The following is a 25155-nucleotide window of genomic DNA, read 5'->3' on the forward strand; positions in this document are numbered from 1 at the left end:
CTCTTTGGATCCATCAGATGCTTTTGTGATTCCTTGCTTTTCCTGGAGTGTGACAAAGCCCAGGGAGTGAGACTGCAGGCACACAGTATCCTGTTACAGTCACAATGGCCCAGTGCTGCCAGGATTTGTGTGGGGCTGCCTGAATCTCAAACATAACAAGATCCAACGTCTGTTTATCAATAAGGTGAAAGGATTTATCAGTATCTAGGTACTTGAATCACTTTAGTGGCAGAATTCAGTGCAGTTTAATGTAAACAATTCTCTAATGTCTGGAAATTCAACATTTTGTCCTGTCTCCCACAGTTCCTGACTCTTGAACAGTGAATTGAGGCTCCTCTAGCTTTTGTTTCTCTGTTCTCTGTCCTCTGCCAGCAGACTGCTGCTGCTCCTGCTAAGTCTCCTGGGCCTATCTTGGTTCCAAAATTATCACCACATTTTCCAAGCTATTGCATGAGTAACTTTGGGCTTTTCTCTTGCGAGTGAATTCACTCTCTCCATCAGCTCTCCAAGAGGACCTGCTCTGTGTGGAAGCTAATCTGTGTTTGAGGAGGTACATCTGCAAACAGAGGACCCCACTGAGGATCAGTCATGGGGCGCCACCTGTGTCTGCAGTGTTCTTCTTCTGATTCAGGTGTGGAAACAGAGAATGGCTTGGTAATTTGTAATTAGATGAACATTTATGTTTGATTACTTAACAAATGATACACATAACACACCATGTCTTAGTGAAAGGTCATACGACTACCACTGCTTCAGTTCCAGTGTTTCCCTTCAGCCAGTTTCAAGGTGCTTGCTGTGAGCAGACCTCTGCTTCACAGGGATGGAAATGAAGGCTCAAAATAAACACCCTGGAAGTGTAGAAGATCTACACTGGTGCTCTAGAGAGGCTGGGCTCACCAGGATTGTGCTGGAAACATATAATGCACAGAAACACATTTCTGTTGTATGATTAGCCATAGACCCTGATGCAAAGCTTGATGTGCTTGGTATTACCTGTAGTCACTGGTGAAAATCAGATGTTGAGTGGTCCTCTGAGTGAGGACAGAATAAAATCAAGGATAAATCCCATCCTGATGCTGTGGTACTTGGCCTTGTCTCATGGCCACTGATGATCCTCAGCTGTTTCTGTGATGGAAATGCTCTCTGACAGGCTGAGTAAGTGTGCCTAATTCCAGATGTGCCATGCCTCATCCATGAGCACTGCCCACAGAGTGATGCTGATATCTATTCCTTGCTCTTAGCATCACTGTCATGTTAGCATCAGCTGATTGCATCAGCAAAGGCATTAGAGCAGAATGTTGTCAGGGGGCTGAGACTGCTCTGACTGTGGAATTTGGTCTCCATGAATGATCTGATGGTGTGATCTTGTTCACAAATGGAGTAACTATCTCTTTCCTGCATAGGCTTCTTGGTAATCCCTCCCTGCAGTGAACCTTAATATCCTGCTGGAGAAGAGCAGCCTCTCATTCAAACTCAGTTTGTTCATGCCTCATTTACCTCAGTCTGCTTATTTTGTTGAGCATCTACAGTTTATCTTGATAAATCCAGTTTCAGTGGGAACTCACAGGCCTGATGAAAGGTTCTGGGGACTGAATGGATTATGATTGTTATAAATTGCTTTTTGTTTTATTGCTTGTATTCAACATTGAAATAATCCTAGAGGAGTCTGGAACAAGTTCTGAGCATCTTGGAGCACCCTGTGTCTTTGAATGCCCACTGTTTTGCTGGCTTACACAGGTCACACTGATGTTTTAATAAATATTCTTGGCAGATTGAACTAGCAAGTTCAGGCACTTGGTTTGCTTTGCTGCTCCCTTATTGCTTTCAGGAATGAAATATCACCAGCAATAATGCTGAAGGACTGTAATCTCTAAATAATATTGAATCTCTGCTTGCCAGCTCAACTTCCCACGGCTGCTGAAGAGGTTTAGAGTATTGAGGAAATGCAAATGTTTTTCTGGAGCAAACCACTGTATTCTGCCTGCCACAGCAAGTGTTTGGCACTGGGATTCTTCTGTACTTCTTTAGTAAAAATTGTGGTTGCTTCTTTCCCTGATAAACTTGAAGGTGATGTTAGCTTTCAGAAAAGAGTGTAAACAGAGTCTGAGTTGCCAGGTTTTCTCCCTTTTTCATGAGGAACACAGAGAAATCTCAGTCATGAGGGGTTTCTACAGAGAAGAAAACAAACAGAAAACCTTGTGCTGAGTTATTTCCAAACAAGTGCTTTCTTTTTCAGTAGTGATTCTTTAAACTAGAGCACACAGGGTATATTTAGATGTAAAGAGATGTACTGTGGGGGAAGGCATTTTTCAGGTTTTGTTGAGAGACGTTTTGAGATCACCTGGAGATGGGGATTTTCCCTAAATGAAGCTGCTCTTACTGAGAGGGGATCAGAAGTGGTCTGAAAATTGGAGCTATTTGCAAACCAGCTGGAAGTGCATGTCCTGGCTCTACCCCAGGCTATAAGGTTGGCCTGGTGTTGCAGGTGCCTTCCCTCTCAGGGCTTGGGAAGGGTTTCTTGCAGTCTTTGCCAGTGAAAAATCTGCTGCTGCTCCAGTGTAAGGTCACCCCCACGGGTCAGCTTTAAAGCCTACAAGAGATCCCAGTTTCTGTTAATTTGTGCATTTTTGGTGGGTTCTGCAGCTTCCAGGGCTGTGTTTGGAGAGCTCATGTTGTGCTTGGCAGCAGGCTGGGCACTGCACCCTCTGTGAGCCTTTTCAGTCCAGTTCAGCTGGTTTTGGAAGTTAAAATTCTGCTTCTGGTTACTGCTGAAGTTCCATCCCTGGCAGCAGCGCTGGTAGTTTCACTTCAGCCATCTCATTCTTGCATCAGCTGGGGTAATGTGTTCAGCTGTTTGGCTTGCAGACTCTCGCTGGATCCCTTATTTCTGTCCTCTGGTGATTTCCTTCCCAGCTTATCTGTGCTCTTCTGAGCAGGCAGTGTGCAAATGAGCAAGTGCTGCCCAGAATATTTGATGGAAAAAATGCAAGGGATATGTGCTGGAGCACAATGTAGCTTCCATCAGAGGCATTTCCTTGCAAGGAGTGCTGAGTGCTTTGGCATTTTCAGGCCTTTTTTGACCACTGTTAATATTGGAAAGCTCCTCTCAGTTTGCCCCTTCCTTTCTGGGGAGACAAATCTGCAAGGGACAGTACCTTTCAGCTGCTCTACCCTCAGTGTTTTGTTCCAGTTTGAGGGCTGTTCATCAGTGTTTCCAGCAAGTTAATGCTGAATGCCCCAGCTTTAGTGGCAGGATTTAGAGTCCTTTGTGAATTATATTTAGTGCTGATGGAGGCTGCTTTGTCAGCTGTGTATCGTTGCCATGTAAAAACCAGCGCTGTTCAAATAAACTCTTCTGGGAAAGAACCACCTTTCTTTTCTAACTCTTTTATGTCTTGGGTTTGGGAACATCCTTTGAGCCGTGGCCAGAGAACAAATGGGTTGCCAGTGTTGCAGTCCCACAGTGAAAGCACCTGTGCACAGGTGAGGCAGAGCTGTGGGGCTCAGAGTCAGAGTGCACAGCTGAGGTGCTGTGAGCATTACACAGGGGGTCTGGCACAGCTGTAGCAATTCTAGAAATTGCTCTTTGTGGAGCTGGTCTTTCTCCTAACCTTCCTTCTTGACCTGATGTTGAATGCATTGGCGTTTAGAGTTTCAGTTCTCCTGCCTCCTTCTCTGTAGTTCAAGTTGTTAGTTCTGTATTTTTGCACGCTGGAGAGAAATAATTTTTTGGGGTGCTAAATAGTTCTCCTGTATTTTAGGCACAATGGGAATTGTGCAAAACAATTATGTTTCAAACTTTGGTAACTAATTTTGTTACTTCTTTGGTTGTCAGATCATTTATCTCTGGGGTCAGGGGAGAAGGGAGGTAGCATTAAACATGGGGCACTTGAGGAATAGTGCAGACCTTGGCTCTGAGAGGTGTTGGGGTGGCTGGCTGCACATGCCTGTCTGGAAGAAGGCCAGAATGGCTGGCTTGGACAGCCTGGCTGCAGTGGGAATGGCATTGGGGTCTGTGAAGTGTTCTAGCCTGAAAGCAAGCCTGCCAGCAAACATGCTTTGCATATCTGATTGTTGTGCTGGCTAATACCAAACGTACCATCAAAGTTCACAATGGTTTTCACTGCTTACAGCTGCTCTGCCTTTACTCTTACAGGACACTGAGTTCTCAGTAAAGAAGCAAACAGCATTTTGGGGTCTAAATTATGGCTGTGTGGTTCTCCCAGCTTGTATATATTGGGCCACATGGCAAAGTTCACAAACAAAAGCCTCTTCATTGGTACTTGATGCAGCTGGTTTAAATCAAGGTTACAGAAAGTGGTTAGGAATGGTCCACCTGCCCTGGCTTTGCTGCCTTGGGTCCAGGTGGGTCAGCAAAGGAAAAGAATCAAGTTCAAATCCAACCATAAAACCCATCCCCAAAATTAATTTAAAAAATCTCCTACACCAGTTTTCAGACAGTCTCTTTATTTGAAACGGTGTGATGTGGTTGTCTTCCAAAGAAGCACCAAGTCTTAGGAATTACATGACATCAGGATCTTGGCTTTGAGTGGGAGGCCCGTGTGCCTGACTTGCTAGTGAGTTTGGAATTGTTCTTGGATGGCTGACTGAGAAGTAATTTGATGTGACCCATGGTGTGCGCCAGTCTGGTCTCTGGGGTGACAGGTTGTTCAGCTCACCTCTGTGTCAGGTGATGTTGTGGGAGCTATTTGAAGTGGAGAGAAATCAGGCAGAGAGATGGCACACTGTTCATGCCCTGAGAGCAAGTTCAGCTTTGGCTACACCAAGAAGCCATCTGTTTTTCCTTGACTGCTTTCCTAGCTGGAGGCTTCCTAGTCCTACTTTCTCCTGCTGAAGAGATCACAGTGACGGATAACGCGAGCAGAATTGAGCCTTCTTTACAAGCTCTTCTGGCTGAGCCTGAAGTCCAGGCTCCTCTTGGCATCGTTTTTTCCTCTTGATGGCTGATTTACAGACAAAGGGGAAGATCAGAATGTTTGAGGCAGAGTCCTTTTTCTCTGAAGATTTGTAGGCCTTGGGGACAGTGTGCTGTGACTGGGACTGTGCTGTCTCCCCAGGTGGGAACAGGAGCGTGCAGAGCACAGTGGGCCCTTGCTGTGGGCTGTTCAGGAATGGGAACAAAAAGCAGAATGACGCCAAGCATTTTGAAAGTAGAGTGGAAGAGTCCATGGAGACCTGTGTTTCCTGCTGTTGAAAGGAAAATACTAAATACTGAACCAGACTGGCTGATGGAGTGCTGCCCCCTGAACCGGCCGGCACTGCGGCCCTGCCGGCTGCGGAGGGGAGCGGCTGGGGCAGCACCGAGCGAGGCTTTGCCATCGGGCGGCTCCGGAGGGAGCGAGCAGCCACAAGCCGTCTGTCTGTCTGTCTGTCGGAGCGCTGTTTGTCGCACGGCTGCGGAGAAGGCGGTGACAGCCCCAGTTGCTGTGGAGATGTTCCAGCTCCCGGCCCGCTGCTGCTGCCGCTGTGTTTGGGGATGCTGTGCTCAGGCTGAGGCGTGGATAGGGGAGGAGAGCGAGGGTTATCCGGGCAAGGCAGGTGCTGGAGAACCCTGTGCCTTGAGGCACTTATTTAACCCTTTCATCTGCTGACACCTCTAACAGAGCTGGCTGCCACAGCGAGGATTCCCTTGGGTGTGTGCTGGAAGGCTGGGTGCTGCCTTTGTTCTTGCAGCACTGGCAGCTTGGCAGGGGGATGCTGCTGCAGCAAACCGGGGCAGATGTGCTGCTGCTGCTGCAGCAAACCGGGGCAGATGTGCTGCTGCTGCTGCAGGCCAGGGCAGATGTGCTGCTGCTGCAGCAAACTGGGGCAGATGTGCTGCTCCATGCTGTGAGGTGCATTGGACACAGCAGGAAGCCTTTAGCTCCCATGGTCCTTCTCAGCTGCTGGTGACTTCATGTGGCTCCTGCTGGTCCTGGAGGGCTCAGGGGCGGGTGGGAAGGCTGTGGGCAGGCAGGAGGGCTCTGCAGCATGCCTGCAATAGGCAGTCCCAGTGCTCAGTGCTGTGTGACAGGCACTGCTGTCTGGGGCAGGTTGCATAAGGAAGGCACGCACTGTGAGCCAGGGAGTGGAGGGCTGCTGGGTTTGTTGTGGCTGCCAAGGTCTCTCCTCTTCATTCCCCACCCCCTGATTTGTTTTTTGAGTCTCCTTTTGGTCTAGGGCGTGATTCATTTGCTCATTTGTGTATGTCTTTCTTTGCCAACGTGTGAGGCGTGTGGTGGGAGCTGCCCTCCGCCCTGGCTGGCTCACGTAAACTTTGTGGGTTGTGCCTTTGTTGCCGACTAGCTGAGAAATGAAGCCCTAGCTACAGAAATGGCTTGTCCAGCCCACATCCTAAAGACTCCCCCTCCCTGACAGTGGCGTTTTGGCAGAGGTTAGTAGGTTCTCAAATGGGAGATTGGCATTTCTGAGCTCTACTGCAGTCCATGGGTGTCTCCTGCAAGCTTGAGACCCACAGCTGCCACAAGCCTTTGGTCTGATGGATGTGGCTGTGCCTGGTCTGCCTCCATCTCCTTCCTTGGTGGTGCCTCTGGCTGCTCCAGCTACTACTGAATGAACCCAACAAATATCAAATGTGTTAGTGTCATCTGTAATACAGAAAATGTCATCCTGATGTCTGTCAAAGGAGCCTTAACCGTGAATCAGCTTTTCATTATTTGCTGACTTTATTCTTTAAAGCCAATAAAGCATCTTCCTACTGCCTCAAAACTTTGAAAACATTGATCAAACCTAATTCACCAGTACCACAGGCACTTTAACTGGTGCTCACTTTGGTATCAGGATGCTGTGCAGTCCTGTTGTTCTGGATGCTGGGTTTGGAAGAGGCAAACCAGGAGAATATTTAAGTACATTTGTGCCTGTGCCTGGCTTTGCAGGCAGCATGGTGTGAACACATAGGTGAGTTTGACCAACTCCTTTATACTCCATAGCCTGTCTGAGAAACAGATTTAATCCCTGTTTTGTCAGTGGTTGGGTTTTTTCCTTCCTCTAAGTCACCCTGTAAAGGGATTTGAAATAATCAAATTGAAGAGTAAGAAACCCATGTATAACAATGTGTGCAGGAACTGAGATCTGACTGAGCGCAACAGATGTGTAAAGAGCTACCCCTGCTCTTGCTGAGATGATTTCCTAAAGGGAGAGAAAGCTGCTGTTTCTCAGCAGCCCAGTTCAGAGCATGTAGCTGGAGGTGAGCAGTTGGTGTCAGACAGGCTGATTCCCTGCAGGTGTGACTTGGAACACATCATGTCTTGGCCAGGTAGTCAGAACAGTTGAGTGTGACACAACTGCCACAAGAGATTCTGCTTGGCTCTCTGAAGAGTGTGTGGAGCTGTGGAGGTTTGGGTTTAACACCTGTGTGTCTCACCAGCAGTGCCCTTTCCTTCCCAGATTACTGAAGCACTAAGAAATGAGAAGTGCCAGTGGAATATGTAAACTCTGCTTTTTCACTGAGGGTTATTTGGCTTGCAGGGACCCTGATCCCTTTGTGCCCTTGCTGAGTCCCTTAGAGCCAGCCAGCAATGTCTTGACCTACTGAAGGAAGACATCTCTCAGCATTTTCCAATGGTTACATTGGATTAGAGTATCTAAGCCCAGATGTGCTTTACTACTCAGTCATATTAACTTCAAGTAGCAAATGTGCCCATGTGAAGTTCTAGGATCTTGTAAAAATTCTGCAGATCTGCAGAATTTTAACATACCCACCTCCTTTTGCTTGGCCAGTTTGGAGTAGGCATATATGTAATTTCTTTGAAGTGAGCAGGACAGTATTTCAGCTATAAAAGGATAGTGTCTGGCTGTACATGTGTGTCCTTGTGAGGTCCTGGGTAGAACCTGTTGTGTAAAATAAGCTGCCATCCTCCTACCTGGCTGAACAAGACCTGCTTGCTCCAGCATTTCTATAGATCTTAGTCTCCAGAATCTTAAGAGCTTAATTCTCTGTATGAATGCTGGGAAGAGGATTTCAAGATCCTTGAGAAGAAGAATAATGAAAATACTGGCTCTGCAATTGTTTCCTGGCTGCTTAAACCTTACTCAAATGGATCTATAGCCAGAACAGCTGATTAAACGTGGGAAATGTGAATGAAGGACTATTAGGTTTCTTTGCAGGTTACTCAGGTTATGTTTCTGTCATGACAGAAACTGGGGTGCCTGACCTCTGCCTCCTCTTTTGATTTCACCTTGCTTGGGAGCTTCCCTGACAATGGGACCAGGATTAGATCATGTTGAGGGGGTTGTCTCATTCAGCTTTGGAAAGTGAGGAAGCATCTTCCAGAGGCTCCTGCTGCTGCCCTTGACCAGAGCCCAGCCCTGATGTGTCAGTGACATCAGAGGACAGTACTCCTGCCCTGCTTTCTCCCCTAGCTAGCTCCTAGGGCAGTACAGAGCCCTGCCTTTGGCATGTGAGTGCAGCCACAGGCTTGTCTGTTCTTTTCTTCCTGAGAAGCTGCTGGTGCAGCTGGCTCTTGGTGTGCTGCAGACATCCATACCTTCCTGAAGCAGCTGTGTCCCCAAAATGCTGTGCAGGGCTCCTGGCTGGGGCCTCTCCTGCACAGACACCCCTTAGCTATGTGCAGAATGGCTCTGTTTGTCTGGGCAAGCCTGTGTAGGGGGGTGTCTCCCTCCAGTTCTCCTTCCATGGCTCGTGGTTTATTTTGGGACTGATGTGGGTATAAAGTGTCAGCTTGAAGCAAAACACTCAGCGTGGACATTGAAAGCACCGGGCCAGGAGGCTGCTTGCTGTCCTGAAATGCTGGAATAACTTGGATGGGGTGAAACTGTCCAGTGGCCAAAAGGAAACCAATTCCTTCCTTATAGCCATCGGCTGATTGAGGTTTTCAGACCTCAGAGGAGAGTGCTCCTGGCATGGAGCACTTTCTCTAGGAACAGTTCTTCACAGCTCTTAACCTGGACAAAGGCTATCTGTGTACTACAGTCTTCCTGCCCCAGCTCCCATCTTGTACTTGGAGTCCCCTATAACTGTGGTGCATCCTGTTGTTATTCTCTACTTCTGTGGGGTTTAATTAAAATGCAGGTCTTTAATTTTTAATTTTTCCTTCCTGTTGATTCGACTGTCTCTGCGTGAACGAGGTCTCAGTGCAATTACTGTGCTCCCTGTGGAGAAACAGGCATTTAATTCAGCCAGCAGACTTTTTCTTGGAGGGGGTTTATTTTCCTGATCTTCCTACTCAGAGGGATGCAAAAGCAAAACATCCAGTGAGTAAAGAATACGACACTTTACTTGGTTGTTCTGGACACGTTTGCTGCATCTCAGTTACCAAAATGTTGTGTTCCTTGCAGAGAGCTGCCTCCTTATGCAAAGGGCTTGTGATGAAGCTGCTCAGCACAACTTGCATTAGCAAGGCGAGTTGAAACCATTGGGGCAGTCGAGGTTTCTCTTCAAAACTCTGTTCTTGCAGCAGTGATGTAAAAATATGGAGTTTAATTGTAGCATTAAGGTGTCTCATGATTTGTTGACCTGAGAACAGGACCAGGCAAAAGTACCTTGTGCCTGCTGGCCTTGGGGACACATCGGGGACCAGAGCAGAGAAGAGAGGCTCCTGCTGCTGTTTGGGACCCAGCTGAGCTCCTGGCAGGGAGATCAACTCTGAACCTTCAATAACGAGTGGAAATATTGGCTCTCTGATTTCCATTGTCCTTATTTAAGTCTGCTTCACTAACTTAGTGCTTTTGCTAGCTGAACTCTCCTTGTACAGCTGTAGGTCACTGCTGAAACATGCAAAGACAGGATTTCTCTGCACCTCCTGATTTGGAGTCCCAGGCTTTCAGAATACTTCAGGCTCTTTCAGCTCCAGACCTGAGGCTTCCTCAGTTCCCCTTGTGTGTGTCAGGTTATTTTCTCTCTGTTCACAGAGATCATATCTATATGTATCAGACACTTCCAAATGTAGCCTTGTTCTTTCTCCATGTCTTTCCAGCTCCAGCTGTGTCTGTTCTGTTTGACTTACTGGTGTTTAACCTAACAGGCTTGTTGATAAAAGTGGCTTGTGAGGCTGATCCCTGTTCTGACCCCTGAGCTGGGAACACAGTAAAACCTTGCTGAAAGAGAAGTGCAGTGTTATCAGAGGCAGTTCTGGCACACAGATCCTCCCTGTACTGTGAGTAATTCGGGATCCTCATGCTGGTGGCAGGGACACACTTGCCATGTGCCTTTTGTTGTGATTTGAGTAAGGTATGGCCCCTTTCTGCCACATGTCCTGAAGATTGCTTTGACTTGTAAGCTGCCAACTTAGACTGAAATAGTGTGTTGAGGGTAAGAGTGATTTGATGGGATTTAAACTGATTTTTATCCATCCCCCACACACCCTGCCCCCCGCCGATGGAGAGGATAAACATTCCATTGTTTTTTGTGTGAAGTGCCTTTTAGTACCAGCAGCCCAGCACTGGGGGATGAAGAAAGCAGATGTGTCCCATGTCTTTTTAAACTGCTTTTGTTTTTCTGATCACTGTAAAGGAGGCTTTTAATTTTTTTAATTTTTTTTTTCCCCAAGCAGCAAGTGCTCCACAGGGTTTGATCAAAGCTCATAAATGATGAATTGAAGGAATGCCCGGTGGAGAACAGAACGCCCTCCTTGTGCTCTGCTCTGTGTGCTGAGAACACCATTGTTTCTTCCCGTACCTTTTCCATCCTCGAGCTCGGGGCTGCAGAGAAAAGGCCTTTGTTCCTTGCCTGTCAGCTGAGACAATGGCAGTGTGTTGTCCTACCTCTGCGCTCAGCACCTGACTGGCCGGAGCTCTGTGGGTTTTGGCAGGCTGAGCACAATTGTCCTCCAGCTCCAGCGTTACAAAGAAAACAAACGGCTTCACAGCCTCCCTCCTCCAGGTCCTGGCCCACGTGTGTCTGTCTGTGCCTGCTGTTTCCTTTGGGATGCACAGGAAAAGCCAACACCCTCTCCTGTGCTCCAGGTTGAGAGGTGCAGCTTCACCTGACTCCCAGTGCACACAGCGGGACAGGAGGGGACAGAGGCCCTGCCAGTCCTGTTTTTTTGTACCTCTTTGTAACTTCTGCAGCATCTCTGGTTGTGCTGTCTTGTGATGCAAAGCTCTGCAAAGGAGAGAGCTGTAGTCCTCTCTTGTCTTGGTTTTTGGGGGTTTTAGCAGGAACAAGAGCTTTGCAAATGAGGAGGGAGAGCAGATGGCCTGGGCTGGGGTGGAGAAGAGGCTGTCAGGGACATGTTTGGAGAGGTGCTGGAGTGCAGACCTTGAGCCTGGCTCTTCCCTGCTGCTGGCCCTGTGTGAGAGACCAGAGTTCAGGCAGAGCCACGGGTGCTTCAGGATGAGAGCAGCAGTACTTGCTTCAACACCTGCCCCCACTCCTGTTGGGAAGAGCCTTTAGCTGCATCTCTCCTGCTGTTTTACACCCAGGCTGATCCTGTCTGCCCTCAGGCATTGCAGCAAACCAGTGGAAAAGGTGGTGGAGGTACAAGTTAGCCTTGCAGTGCTGCATTGTCAGGCACCTGGCACCAGTGTGAAGTACTGTAGTTCAGGTACAGGCTTCAGTCAGTGGCACTTGTGCCAAAATCCAGCATCAGCTCCTCTTTCATTCCCATCTCCTGCTGGACTTCACCTCTCCATGAACAGCTCTGATGTTACACTTGATCTGGGAGAGAGAGCTCAGCAGTGGGTTTGAGAGGAGCAATGCTGATGCCTGCTAACATTCCATGCCAGAGATGCCCATGCCATGGAGTAAGGACCTGACACAAAGGCAGTGCTGGCTCCTGGCCAGTGTGACAGATGATGTCTAGTCACTACAGCCTGCCCAGCAACTTTCTCTGGCCTCTGCTATCCTCAAACTGAGCTGTCTTGGCTTCAGGTTTATCTTTGCCTGAAGTTTGTTTAGGGGTATGCCTCTGAATTCCCTCAGCTGGTGGTAACTTCTGTGAAACTGTGACAGCACCAACGTTCCCGATACCCAGAGCCTGAACTGGGCTGCAGAGGCCGAATTCCATCTGCTCCCAAGCTCCCTGTGCTGGGAGGCAGAAGTGCAAACAGCTTTAACCAGAACAATGTAGCATTGCCTGGGTGAAGAATGTGATTTACTTGCATATGTGTGGCATGTGAACACCAGGGCCAGAGGGCACTATTCGAGTCCTCTCCTTTCTCTTTCCTTTTTTTCCCTCTGCCCTTGCCTGAGCACTTGCTAGCACTTTTGTTTGGGGGTGAGCAGAAGAATGTGTGGGTTGACAAGAAGAGGTGGGAGCGAAATCTTTGGGAGCCAGGAGTCTGAAACTGAAAAAGCCAACAATTTAGGAAAGCCTTGTAGACAAGTTTAAAATTAGATTGACCCTATGCTTTCATATTGCTGGAATTTAATTCCTCTGACCCTGAAGCTTTTGGTCTGGCTCAAAGCAAGGGTTCCCAGGCTGTGGTCAGTGGAGGCCAGTGCTGTCTGGGGCTCTCGTGTGGCCATGGGTCTGTATCAGAGACAGATGCACCCCCTGGCCACCTCCTTGTATTTATGAAAGGTTGGAGAAGTTCAGTCTTGAGAAGCCAAGGAAGCCTCATATATTTCTGCTGTCTTTGTCTGTATTAGCGTGGGGCTTGTGTCTGGAGCCTGTTCTCCCTCAAACTGGGATACTGTTGCATGTAAAAACTGATCAGAGGTTTTCCTTTTTCAGACATGATTGTAACTGTTTCTCTTCTGTTCCTGTTTGCAGGTTGTGCAGCTTGACATTAAAGAAACTGGTAGTCTTAAAGGAATTGGATAAAGAGCTTATTTCCGGGGTCATTGCTGTCAAAATGCAGGTAATTACTGCCCAGTACTAAGAATTGTGCTGTTTGACTAAGAACACTGGCAGGTGTCCAAACTGAGCTTTACCCCCACGTAACGATCCACAGATTTCTGCAACTTCACGTTGCATCCACAGACTTCTTCCCAAGTCCATCAGGGAGTTCTGGATCTGTGTAGACTCTTTTCTTACCTTTCTCCCATGTTCCAAACTCATTTCACTGTTGTAAGTGAAGAATATTCTTCACCAATGGCTCAGCATGAGCTTATCTGCATGTAAAAATGCTCTTCACAGATCACATGTCCCCTTTCTTCCTGAGCTGGCACTAAATCCAAGCCTGGATCTCTGTTTACCAGTCTAGGGCTGAATATCTTGGTAACTGGGTCTTGGTTTGGGGGAGTCTGGCCTTCCCCTGCTGCTGGGCAGCTCTCCTGTTGAGTCTGTAGCCAAGCTTGTCAGTGGGTTTGTAGGGTGCCTGTGCAGACTAATTGCTTTTCCTAAAATACAGTTGTCATCCTAAGTAAATATCCCACTTCACAGCAGATGTTTGTGCCATTTAATGAGGTGCCTCCATGTAGGTCACTCTGCCTGGAGGGGGGAAGGAAGGGGGCTCGGTGCGTCACAGCATCGCTGGGCCCACGTGCTCCCATCACTGCACACCCTCAAGTGCTTAACCAGGAAAAGCCTAGCAGACCTATAAGTAGAACATTAACTGGGCTGAAAAGCTGCTGCTTTTCAAATGAAGAGCTAAGCAAACCCCTGCAGAGAGCTGGTTGTGTCAAAGCACACAAAGTCTCGTTTGGAAGGTGAAATCAGGAAGGAAAAACACATAGCTGAGGATTTAATTGGTATCTCTCATCTCTGAGTGGTCCAGCTGGGATAAAAATGTGCCAGTCTTAAGTGGGACGGGGTTTGTGCACCCAGAGCAGAGGGCAGAAAGGCAGAGAATTGCTTCACACACCTGGATTTGTGGCAGCCTCACAAGAAGCACTGCTGTGGGTTTCCAGGCTGTCAGATACTGCTTATCAAGGCTGAAAGCTTTCCATATGTTTGTACTCCTAGATGATGAATGCATCACTGTAAGCACCTGAGGCTTGTCAGAGACTGATCTGTGCCCAGAGAGTGCCAGGCTTGGGTTGAAGAATTCAGAAGCTTTTATTAGAGCAAGACCTTCTTTTCCTGTCCAGGTTACTGCTTGCTTACACTTTCTGTAGGTGAAAGCTTGCCCAGGCCTACAGATCCAAAGGGAATTTTAACACGTGGGAGTTTCACGTCCCATTTTGTGTGTGGGTTGTGGTCTGCCCTGCTGCAGGGTTCAGACACTGGAACCTGAGCAGTCCTCTCCACACCAGGCCCTGCTATTAAAAATCCCTTCAGATCTTGCAGGTTATGATGCTGATGCTGACAGGCTTTTCCAGGGATGCTTTATTTGCCAGCACTCAGGTTTCTGACATGGCTCTTGTTTGAGGCTGGTGGCACTGGATCATCAGATACAAGGTCTCTGTCAAATGACTGCCTTTGTGTGGGGAATTGCACTCAAGTTGTCAGACACCAGAGCCCTTCCAGAGGGGATGACTGAATTCAGACCTAATGAGAGCATCTTACCTGCATCTCCCATGTTTCCTTGCAGCCTCCAGAGCAGAGATGTTCAAAGAGTTGTCAGCTGTGTTTCCCGAGCCGTTGCTCTGTTTATCTGCTGCAGTCTTTTAAAAGCAGCTATATTTGGTCTTTCATTAGGTTTTGGTTGCGTAACCAGCAAAGCAAGATTGCTGCCATTAGGAGCTTTGCACAAATGGAGCAGCTGCTGCTGTTGCCAGCGGCCAGGCTGGCTGTGCCTCACTGGCACGTGTGCTGCTTGTCCTGGGGGCAGCCCATGGGTGCCTGGCTCTGCTCTGTGTGTGCTGTCCCAGCTGCTGGAGTTCAGGCACCTCGGTGTTCCCAGAGAGGAGCTGGAGCTGTGCAGGGCTGAGGCAGGGCTGCAGATCACGGCCTGAGCCGTGCCTTTGGGGAGGAGGGGATGGAGACAAGGCTCTGCTGCTGTCTCATCTGCTGATGCTCTCTGAGGCTGATGGGGCAGACCACATTTCCCCCTGGATGTAGCTTGGAGGTGTTTACCCCCCCAGTCTGTCTCTGATTTCCCAGATGCTGCTTTTTCGAGAGCTCCAGTTCTGTGCTTCTGGGAGATCAGCCCGTCTGGACAAAGCCAGATCTGCAGCCTCAGCAGAACGCTGAGCCAGAGACCTCTGAAACTTGCACTGTGTTTGAACAATGCAGAAGGGTTTGCTAGGCAGCAGTCTGTCATGTTTTCCTGCTAGTTTTCCTTCAAACATTGCCTGAAATGAAATGCTCACACAGTAAATAGCCTGGTAACTCTGTTAGCATAAAGCAGCCCACACACAGGGTTGATTTGGAGTTGCCCTGTGATACATTAAATCTCCAGACTCCACTGAGATGCTTAGTGAATTTTTTCTTTAATATCCCTAGCTACTGGCAATTGTTTAAACAGGTTAAAGTCCCCATTTTCCCCGGGGAGGGGTGTGTGCACAAAAAGAAAAGCCTAGTCTGCCATGGCTAATGGCAGAGATTTAAGCATGATGCTGCAGCTCCAGACCCAGGAGACAAGAGCCTTGTACCTATTGGCTGAAGTGAAAATAGGAGACTTCAACTCCAGGGATGGGGGTTGACTCACAGCTTTCCAATGCTGGGGTTTGGCAGAACAAAAGCTGCATTGTTGCAGTTAGGGACAGTAAATATGCCCAAATCTTTATTAGTCAAATATCTCCCTTTCATCTCATTAATATTTCACAGAAGTACAAGGTCAGAGCCATCCGTTCACTTCTCTGTGGTAGTCCCTGACAACGTTTCCTGGTGTGCAGTAAACAGGGCTGGGATGGGATGTGAGAGGTGCCTTCGGGGCAATTCACCCGCTGCTGGACTTTGTTTCCCTGCAGGGCTCCAAGCGCATCCTGCGCTCCCACGAGATCGTGTTGCCCCCGAGTGGACACGTGGAGACAGAGCTGGCGCTGACCTTCTCTCTGCAGGTAGGGCTGGGGCCGGCTGCTCCTGCCGGGGCTGCTGCTGCTCCCCGGGGCTGCTCTGCAGGGAGCAGGGCAGCCTGGGGGCTCCCAGGGGATGCAGGGCAGCCTGGGGGCTCCCAGGGGATGCAGGGCTGCCTGGGGGCTCCCAGGGGATGCAGGGCTGCCTGGGGGCTCCGAGGTGATGCAGGGCAGCCTGGGGGCTCCCAGGGGATGCAGGGCAGCCTGGGGGCTCCCAGGGGATGCAGGGCAGCCTGGGGGCTCCCAGGGGATGCAGGGCAGCCTGGGGGCTCCCAGGGGATGCAGGGCTGCCTGGGGGCTCCCAGGGGATGCAGGGCTGCCTGGGGGCTCCCAGGGGATGCAGGGCAGCCTGGGGGCTCCTAGGGGATGCAGGGCTGCCTGGGGGCTCTGGGCTGCAGGTCCTGGTGAGCAGCAGCACAGCTTGTCTGAATCTCCTCTCAGGGGGCTGGAGCAGGGTGCTGACTCCCAGCTCCTCCACAGGGCATCCTGGAGCAGGAAGGCTTTGCAGGCTCTCCTCTTCAAGGCATAGCTGTGGCAAGAGCTGAAGCAGAGTGAGTTGGCTCTTTTTTGCCTTTTGTTGCCTTGTTAATGAGCAGGCAGTGGAGGATGGCAGCTGTGAGGCTGGTGTGGAGTGTCAGGCTGACAGAAGGCAGTAGTAGGAATGAGTCAGGTGAGTCTCTGAGTTGCAGTTGCTGAGGGAGGCACCATTTGGGGAAGCAGGAGCAGTGTGCTTATAGTTACTCCTGGCTTTGGAGTCACAGGAATAGCTGGGAATTGGAACAACTGTATTTTTTGGTTCCTCTTTTCAAAGCCTGCTGCCCTGGTGCTACCTCCTGAGCAGGGAAATAAGGTAAATAAGAGCTGGCTTGCTGAAAGTGAGAGAGAGGATCCTGCACACATAGAGCAGAGCCAGACAGACCTCAGGAGCATTGATACCTGGATTATCTTTGTTTTGTGACTGTGGGTTAGAGCTTGACTTCAGGACTTTGATCTGGTAAGGAGAAAGGCTCAGGTGATGATGTGAGGCTGGTTGTTACTCAGACCTGTGCAGAGCTGAAGCAGGAAAGCTTTCACTGCAGACAGATGATAACCCTGCAGCTGCCCAAGCAGATGGCTGGGTTAACTGCAGCATTGCATCCCCTGTTTTATGAACAGGAATAACCAAGCTGCATGCCAGGAATATCTACACCTGAATCCTGTGGCTGCAGCTTTCCCATGGTTGGGAGCAAAGCTGTGAGACAAGCCAGGTCTCCCTCTGCCAGTCCTGTGTCAGCAAGGAGCAAGTCTGCAGATCTTTTTGGAATTCATTTGGATTATGGTGTGTTGGGTTTTTTCCTGGGGTTCAGAGCAGTGCTGCAGCAGGGTGCAGAGCACTGCCTTTAACTCTCTTTCCCCTGATGGGGCTGGGGATTGAGCCAGAGCAGGGGAGAGGAGGGGCTGTGGCACTGAGCCTTCAGCAGAGGTGAGTGAGCTTAAAGCAGAGAGGTGCTGCTGGTCTCTGACTGCAGGAAGGGTTGGTGGTCTTGGATGCAGTAAGGCTAGGGAAGCATTCATGAAACAGCACAGCTGGATTTTTATGGCAATTTTTACTGCTGCTTAATTGGACAATGGCTGAGAGCTACTTCTAGCTAGCAGTCATAGCTTAATTCAGCTCCAATCTGAATTTAGTGCCTGGGATATATTTGAGAGTGGCCATGGGCCACAAAGTAAAAGCATGTGTGTGTCACAGAGCAGGGTTTTGTTGTCTTGCAGCAGTCAGTATCTCCATATTACACAGTCAGCTCTCGACACCTTGTGCCTGCCTTTGTGCTGCCTGCCTGGATTTGCAGCCCCTCGTGCCTTTGTGCTCCCTGCCTGCTCAGTTCCTTCTCCTGGGTGACATTCCTGTCCTTTGCAGGGAGTGTTCCCTTGCCAGAGCTGAGCTAGGGGTGTTCAGCTAGGGTGAGCAGCCCGTGGTGTCTGGCCTGCCTGTGCTCAAAGTGAAGGGAGGAGTTTCCTGCTGCCCTGTCACACAGCTGAGAATGGAGTCTGTGCCCTGTGCAGTCCTGCTTCCCCTCCTAGCCAGGGCTAAAGCTAAGCCAGCAGCAGCCCTTCTGGCAGGTGAGCTGTCATCACCCTTCCTGCTGGAATGTCTGCTTCTCCTGACCCACACTTCTGTGGCTTCACAGAGCCCAGGGAAATTCCCCACATATTCCAAGCACAACATCACAGCTCTCTGGCATTAATTAAGAGCTCTGCACTTAATTCCTGTCTTTAATCTAATAAACCTTTCCAGATGGGAGAGATGACATTATTGGGGCTTCAGAAAAAGTCTTGCCCTGACTATCACTGTTCTGATGTGTGCATTTTTTTCACCCCTCAGAGGTGCCTTGAGGTGTTTGGTGCTCCCCTCTAAAAGCTTTCAAACGTTTTAAGTCAAACTGTTTTCTTCTCCAGTCTCTGTCACGGACAGACAGACACTGAAAAGTTTGTGTTGAAGCAATTCTGAAGAATTGATAAGTCATGGCTGATGTTAAAAAAGCTGGACTGTGCTATCAGATAGTTCATCTTTTCTTCTGGAGGGCCTTGCTCTTGATGGAGGAACTGAGTGGCCTGAGTCTCTCTGTTCCTTCTTTTACCACCTCTGTGAATGCTCATCAGAGGTGGCCAGAGCAGTACAGCTGAGAAAAACAGAAACTTGTACATCTATGGACTTGAGCTTTTGAATCCCAGAAAACTGGACACATTCAAAATGAGCTGGCCTGGGAGCAAGGGTGACTTGGGACTTCACTTCTAGGTTTGTACTTAAACAGCCTTGGTGTGGCTCAAATGCTGTGAACTGAGAGCAAGGAATCCCTCTTCCCTGCTGCCCTTCCAACATGTAGAAGGGCCCCAGAAGCAAGAAAATGGTAAATTTGAGTGTGAAAGGGGCCTCTGGCTTTTTGAGCCCCTCTCCCTTCTCTCCAGTAACTTTATTCCATCCTTCTTTAGGGAAGTTGCACATCTGTAGGGTCACAGGCTCTGTGTGTTTTGGGATTGTCTTTTAGCCAGGTGGGTTGTTGTTCCTCTCTTTACAATGCCTCTGCCTCGGGCAGTGAGCAGTAGATCCTGCCCTTGCAGGGCAATCAGCTAATTAGTATTCTTCTTGTTTGGGTGGCCACTGCTCCCAGCTCCCTGCAGAGCTGTCAGGCTTGCTCTGGACTGCAAATTAGTATCTCAGGGGTTTCTTGTGGTGTTTGCTATTTGATTTTATCAAGTGTTTTGATGGGCAGGAAGTTAATTTTCATAATGTCCCAAGGAAAAAAAAAAAAGAAAGTAGTTCTTCCCTGCAAGAGAAGCATCCTTTGCTTGGGAATGTCCTCTTTGAGATCTCAGCAATTAGGTTCTCCTGTCTGCTGGTTATTTAGTACTATTTATGTTGTGTATTTGGAGCACATGTCCCAGGCTCCTCTATTCTTGGGATGAGAACTGGTCAGGTTGCTGCTTTATCTTTCCTTGAAGACTTTTCTTCCTTTGGACAGCTTCTCCTTCATGGTTATGGTTATGGTTAGCCTTACTCATTCCCTAATAGTCTCTGCTTGGCTTCACAGCTTTCTCTTGCTGGGGACTTTCTGGAGGAGGTGTATAAACAAATGTATTTTCTTGTATGGAACATGCCTTGGGAGGGTTTGTGTCTTAGCAACATAACCTGGCAGTAGGACAGGTTTTTTTTTCTTGACTTAATTACTTAAAATACAACCAATTGAGAAGTGTCCTTGTGCTGGGGGGAAGGCAGTGTCCTGCCAAGAGTGTGGGGGTCTGTGGCTGTCCCTGCCTTGCCCACTGCTTGTGCAGGGCAGCACCAAGGCTCCACTTCTGGGCATCCTCTGTTTAGCTCTTGGGGAAAGTGTCTCCTGGAGGCTGCTCATCTCCCTGGGCCCAGCCCTTCCCAAACTGAGCAGCTGCTCTGTGTGCCTGGATTGTGTTTTTGGAGTGCCTGTCTGAGCTGTTTGAGTCTTCCCCAGGATAATGAAGAACTCTGCACTGAGTGTGAGTGAGCTGCAGGCACTGCAGCTGGGGCTGTTCCTTAGGAATGGAGGTTAACCATGAAGCTTGGGAGATATTGCCAGGCAGCCAAATGAACTTTTCCACTGTGTTTCCCACCTCAGTACCCTCACTTCTTGAAGAGAGAAGGCAACAAGCTCCAGATCATGCTGCAGCGGCGGAAGCGCTACAAGAACAGAACCATTTTAGGCTACAAGACCCTGGCTGTGGGATGCATCAACATGGCTGAGGTGAGCTGCTCTCCACAGAGTCTGCTTACACACCTGGACATCTTCCCTTCCCTCCAAACCCACTCTTGTCACTTGCCTCATTGAGAAGGACCTGACAGGATTTCAAATAGCTGCAATCTTAATAGCTGCAATCAATATTCACAGGGCAATATTTTAACCAGATTTTATTACTGGGTAATAATATCGAGCATTTTCTGCCTCATCTCTTAATAGCTAAAGCTCTCACAAGGATAGCTTGTGACCTTTTGAGGGTTTTGTTATTGTTTTGTGGCTTTATTAAAGTTAGGGGGTCCAGATCAAAAGTGCAGAACGAGGCAGAGTCACTTGGGCAAGTCTTCCAACCCTGAGAAGTGGTAAAGTTAAAGCAAGATTTGCTGTGCTTCTCAGTGCCACAGTATGAGTGTTCAGGATTAAGCAATTTCTCTCATTTTGCTTGAAGAACCCTTGGCCATTGTTGTTTCATGGCTGTTAGTAATTTAGGTGGAGCTCTATTCATGAGAAGTAAATGATAAAATTAATGCTGGAGTCAAGTATGGATAAATTATTCACAAAGGCTTTCTGAATGGCATAGCTCCATGCTTTGTTACTTCATGCCCTGTTTAATCTCTGCTGTTTCAGTGTCTGAGTGTTTAGAAATGGGCTTAGCAGTAGCAAGTTCAGTTTCACATCAATATTTTTCATCAGACTGCATTCTGTCAACAAATGACTTTTATCCAAAATAAGCCAGTGTTATGCTGTGGTGAGTTATTATTATATTAAATAATTCACTCTAAAGAGTGCTTCTCTTGTGTGAGTGCAGCTTCCCTCAGCCCTGCAGTGAATGGTGAGCTCCTTATTTGAATTGGCCAAGTGCATGGTGTTGCAGCTAACATTTTTCTTGTACTGTTTGATTTGTTGGACAACCAGAAAGTAAATACTGCTGTAAGGCAGAAAAAATGTGGGCCCATTAATTAGAGTCACTGGTGAACTTCTAAGTGTTGGGCATTTGCTGCTGCTACATGTGGTTTTTCTTATGTCTGTTTGTAATGTCAGCTGACTGGGGTTAGAAGGTCAAAAATGTTCAAAGGTTCACCATGTTAGGAAACAGTTGCTTTCCAGCTCATCTGGAATATTTATGAAATTGAAGTCTTCAGGAAAACTGATTTTACAAGCCCTCCCCTCCCTCTCCTTTGGAGTTTATAGGATGATGACCCCTAAACTCCACTGACTCATTTCTTAAAAAAATTATAAAAAGTTCTCTTAAGCTGTTGAAACAAAGCAGTGAATTGGAGTTGAGAGTGAGCAGTTTCAGAGCAGGGGGACATATGTTCCTCATCAGCTCAGGTCTGTTTAGGTCCCTGTGAGGAGGCCCAGAGCAGCCTGGTGTGTGTTGCTGTGCAGGTGAGGAGTTGGGCACACTCACTCTGGTGGGGGAAGAGAAGATCACAAGATTCTGGGGAGAAACCTCTGAGCTGGGAGTGGCAATGGAAGGAGAAACCTGCACCAAGATGTCCCTCTGCCTCCACCACTGACTTGTTTTTCATGACCTGCTGCTTCATTGTCCCGGGGTGGTGGCCAGTTCCTCTGAGATTTGTGTGTCAGCTCTCCACAGCAAGGATATTTTCCTTTAGGAGGTACTTTACATCTGTATCTCACCAAGAATTTTTGCTGTTACCGGCTCTTTTGCTTGGTTTTAAGACAATATCAAGTTCCTTAATTAGGTGTTCAGAAGGTGGGTAACTTGATAATTCAAATCAGTTCTGTGCTGGGGAAGCAAACACATAGTAATGAGGTAGTCAAGTACTCTGCTTCAAGGGTGAGCTAATCAGCTCTTAAGCTCAGAATATTTTTTGTTTCCTTCCATCACTTTCATTAGCAGTCAGATAAAATCTCAACTAGCCTCGTGGATTGCCTGCAAGTGGCTCCTGTGGTTACAAGGTCTTGGAAATGTAGAGTAACTCCATTAACATAAATAACTCATGTAGTATGCAAATGATACAAGTTTAAATACACTTAAATGCAGATTTGTTCTGCTTAATTTCTGTCCCAGGTCATGCAGCACCCTACAGAAGGTGGCCAGGTTCTGAGCCTTTTCAGCAACATCAAAGAGGCTCCAGTGAAGGTGGCAGAAATCTGGATCTTCTCCTTGTCAAGTCAGCCAATCGACCATGAGGACAGCACTATGCAGGCCAGCCAGAAAATCAAGTCTACAGGTGAGAGTCCAACCACGTTCTCTGAGGACCAGTGTCCTCCTGAACTAGCTGGAGTTAAATTACCCCACCTGGGCTTGGATGCTTCCTGGGACAAATGAGGACTGGTCTGCACAAGTTGCTGTGTCTCTAAGTGATCAGTGCAAAGAAAACCCACTTTGCAAAAGTGCTGCTGTGCAAGCAGGGAGTGTGACAGGAACTGAATTGTCAGAGCTTCTCCAGCATGCCACACTACACCTGAGCCATCCAGCAAGGGTTGGCTGTGTCCTCACCAGTGCTCTCCCAGCATTATGGTGGATGTTTTGGGAGCCTGTAGCTTCTCACCTGGCTATCAGCATTGTATTCAGGAGATTCACATTTAAGCTACTCTTCCATCTTCCTTTTCCTTTGAGTATTCTACAATAAATTTCATTAACTTTAGATGAGACCTGCAAGCCTGCAGCATGTTTTGCTGGGGGTGGTGGCCTGGCTTAATGAGTGTAAATCCATGATGTTGTGCACTGTATAGGGAAGTCTCTGGGTTCAGACTTGTGGTGATGTTTTTGTGTGGTGCCAGCCCTCTTCTCACTGCTGTAAGAGTGACCTGCTGAAGGTAGTGCACATAGATGTTTGTGTGTTGCTGCCTGGGGCCAGGCAGCTCACCTGAAGGGTCATTTCCACAAAGGTTTTGTTGTGTTTCACTTGTCCCTTTAAGTCAGTTATGCACATCTTAGGGGGGAAAAATAATTTCCCTTGTGGAGAAACCTTGTTACTTGCTGCTGTCTACCAGGTGGTTGGTACTTTCCAATGGGAAGAAGTTTCATCCTCTTATTAAGAGGAGGAGGAGCCTTATCTGTGTCCTGGTCCTTCCTTCTTACTGGGTGTGTTTCTCCTCATTCCTTTCCTCCAGGCAATTCCCATCTCACTGGTTCTAGCACGGATAGATGCCTGCTAGTTTATCTTCTCCTTGTGTGTCTCCTTTCTTGATTTGTGGCTTCAGCTGGCCTTTTCTGCTCCTGAGATGAGAGCGTGCCCTCACCTTGAAGGAGTTTCACAGGATCTTTCCCCTCTTTCCTTCCCTTTCAGACAACTATTCCGAGGAAGAGTACGAGAGCTTCTCTTCTGAGCAGGAGGCCAGTGATGATGCCGTACAGGGCCAGGTACTGTTCAGGGCATGGCTTCTCCCTGAGAGGGCTCAGTGGAGCATGTGCACTCCCAGCTCCTGCTTGAAACTAAAAGCCTATTTCTGTATCTAAACCACACCAGTGTGAGACTGTTACCAAGTGTTCAGCTGCAGTGGAGAGGGCCTGCACAGTAACCCATTTCTTCTACCATGCTGTGATTTATCTGTTCACGTGTTTGGACTTGAGCTCCCTGGCATCCTTGTGCTTCTCTGCTTAATGGTCAGGGAGTCATTTAATTGCTTCTATAGTGCTCATTGGATTCAAAGAGCCCAACTGGATCCCCAGCTGTAATTAAAGGGCCAGTGGGGTCTGAGGCAGCCTTTAGTCTTTAATACCTTTTTCGCAATAGGTCCTTATGGAGAATCCCTGACTAGATGTGAGATGCTTTTGAGTTTGGGTCTTACTTGCCTTCAGACTCTGGCATCACCTATCAGAGGGTACTGAGAGAGGGACCCACCAAGATGTGGGGCTGTGACTGTCCTTGTTCCTTGAATGTAGAGCTAGGGCTGTTTTGCTTCTCCAAGCTGTTATTCCTGTCCCTGCAGACCTGTCTCACTTCCTTTTCCCTCTACCATCATAACTGCAATTAAGGCAAATGCTGGATGCCTGGAAGACACAGCAGCAGGTTCATCTGTATAGAAAGAACATTTTGACATGCTCATGTGTCTCAGAATGACGAAGGTAACACGGGAATCCTCTTTCTGTTCAGGATTTGGATGATGATGAGTACGAGATGGGGAAGCCCAAGAAGCAGCGGAGATCGATAGTAAGAACGACGTCCATAACCAGGGTCGGTGGAAATCAGTTTTACTAACACTGATGGGCTTTGGCCAGGATGTGCAGTGCATGTGGCTTGTGGGAGACCAGGCACGCTGGCCCAGCATGGAGCTTGGGGGCATGGTCACAGCATGTGAAGAGCTAGAGAAAGCAGCCAGTTCAGGCAGTGGGACCATCCAAGGTGTGTGCATGTCTTGAGTGTCCCTTGGCTGCAAGGTTAAGGAGCTCCAAAAATCATGCAAGTGTATGAAATCCTATCCCCATGAAGAAGGCAGTGCAGGATCCATGCTCATGTAAGTCCTGAAAGTGGCTCTAAGTGAAGGAATGCTCTCCTATTTGTGTTCTGCATGGGAGAGGCCAGTGGGAAGTTCTCAAAATGAAGTGGCTTAGTCAGGGGTTGAAGCTTGATGGATAAACATCAGGTGGTGCATGTGGTGCTGAGGCAAAAGAAGTAGCTGGATATGATGTATATAGAAGCTTTAGAAAGATGCATGTGGCTGTCCACCCTCCCCCACAAGCATGGGTGTGCCTGCAAAGCTGCACTTGTGTGGAGCAGGAACTTGAGCTTCACCACACCATGGTCTAAGGCTGTTTCTGAAATCCACATTTTGATGAGGTCTGAAATACACCCTGTTTTGACCTGAATCCATCACTGTAAAGATCCTTCCTGTGAGACCAGGAGTGTGCTAGTTCATACCCTTGGTGTCTGTATTGCTTTGAACAGTGACCAGTCAGGACAAAATCCACTACTTGGTATTAAGCAAGGAACCCATAAGAGGAATGCCATTCCAGCCCTGACCTCTGAACTGATGCTGGAGGTCCAGCTGGTGCAAAACTGGGTTTGGTGATGCCAGTTACGTTACCATCAGCCCAGCTCCAAACCAGATCTGCTCTCTATGAAACCATTCAGGCCAGCAAACAGCTCTTGCCATGTCCCCCTGGCTGCTGCA

The 25155-nt window shown here is 48.4% G+C and overlaps 1 protein-coding gene across 7 annotated transcripts in view; it reads left to right on the forward strand.

The window, feature by feature from the left end:
* Positions 1-25155, forward strand: part of PACS2 (phosphofurin acidic cluster sorting protein 2) — a 77226-nt gene that overhangs the window by 14055 nt on the left and 38016 nt on the right. For 4 of the 7 annotated variants that reach the window (XM_066555377.1, XM_066555378.1, XM_066555379.1 and 1 more), the window contains exons 2-7: positions 12696-12783; positions 15719-15808; positions 19951-20076; positions 22106-22268; positions 23331-23404; positions 24138-24218. In XM_066555377.1, the coding sequence (XP_066411474.1) occupies positions 12696-12783; positions 15719-15808; positions 19951-20076; positions 22106-22268; positions 23331-23404; positions 24138-24218 (622 nt within the window). The remainder of the gene's footprint in view (positions 1-12695; positions 12784-15718; positions 15809-19950; positions 20077-22105; positions 22269-23330; positions 23405-24137; positions 24219-25155) is intronic. The other 3 variants (XM_066555380.1, XM_066555381.1, XM_066555383.1) reach the window with 1 other exon arrangement.

This window comes from Molothrus aeneus, chromosome 9, assembly GCF_037042795.1.
Source record: "Molothrus aeneus isolate 106 chromosome 9, BPBGC_Maene_1.0, whole genome shotgun sequence".
Lineage (NCBI taxonomy): Eukaryota > Metazoa > Chordata > Aves > Passeriformes > Icteridae > Molothrus > Molothrus aeneus.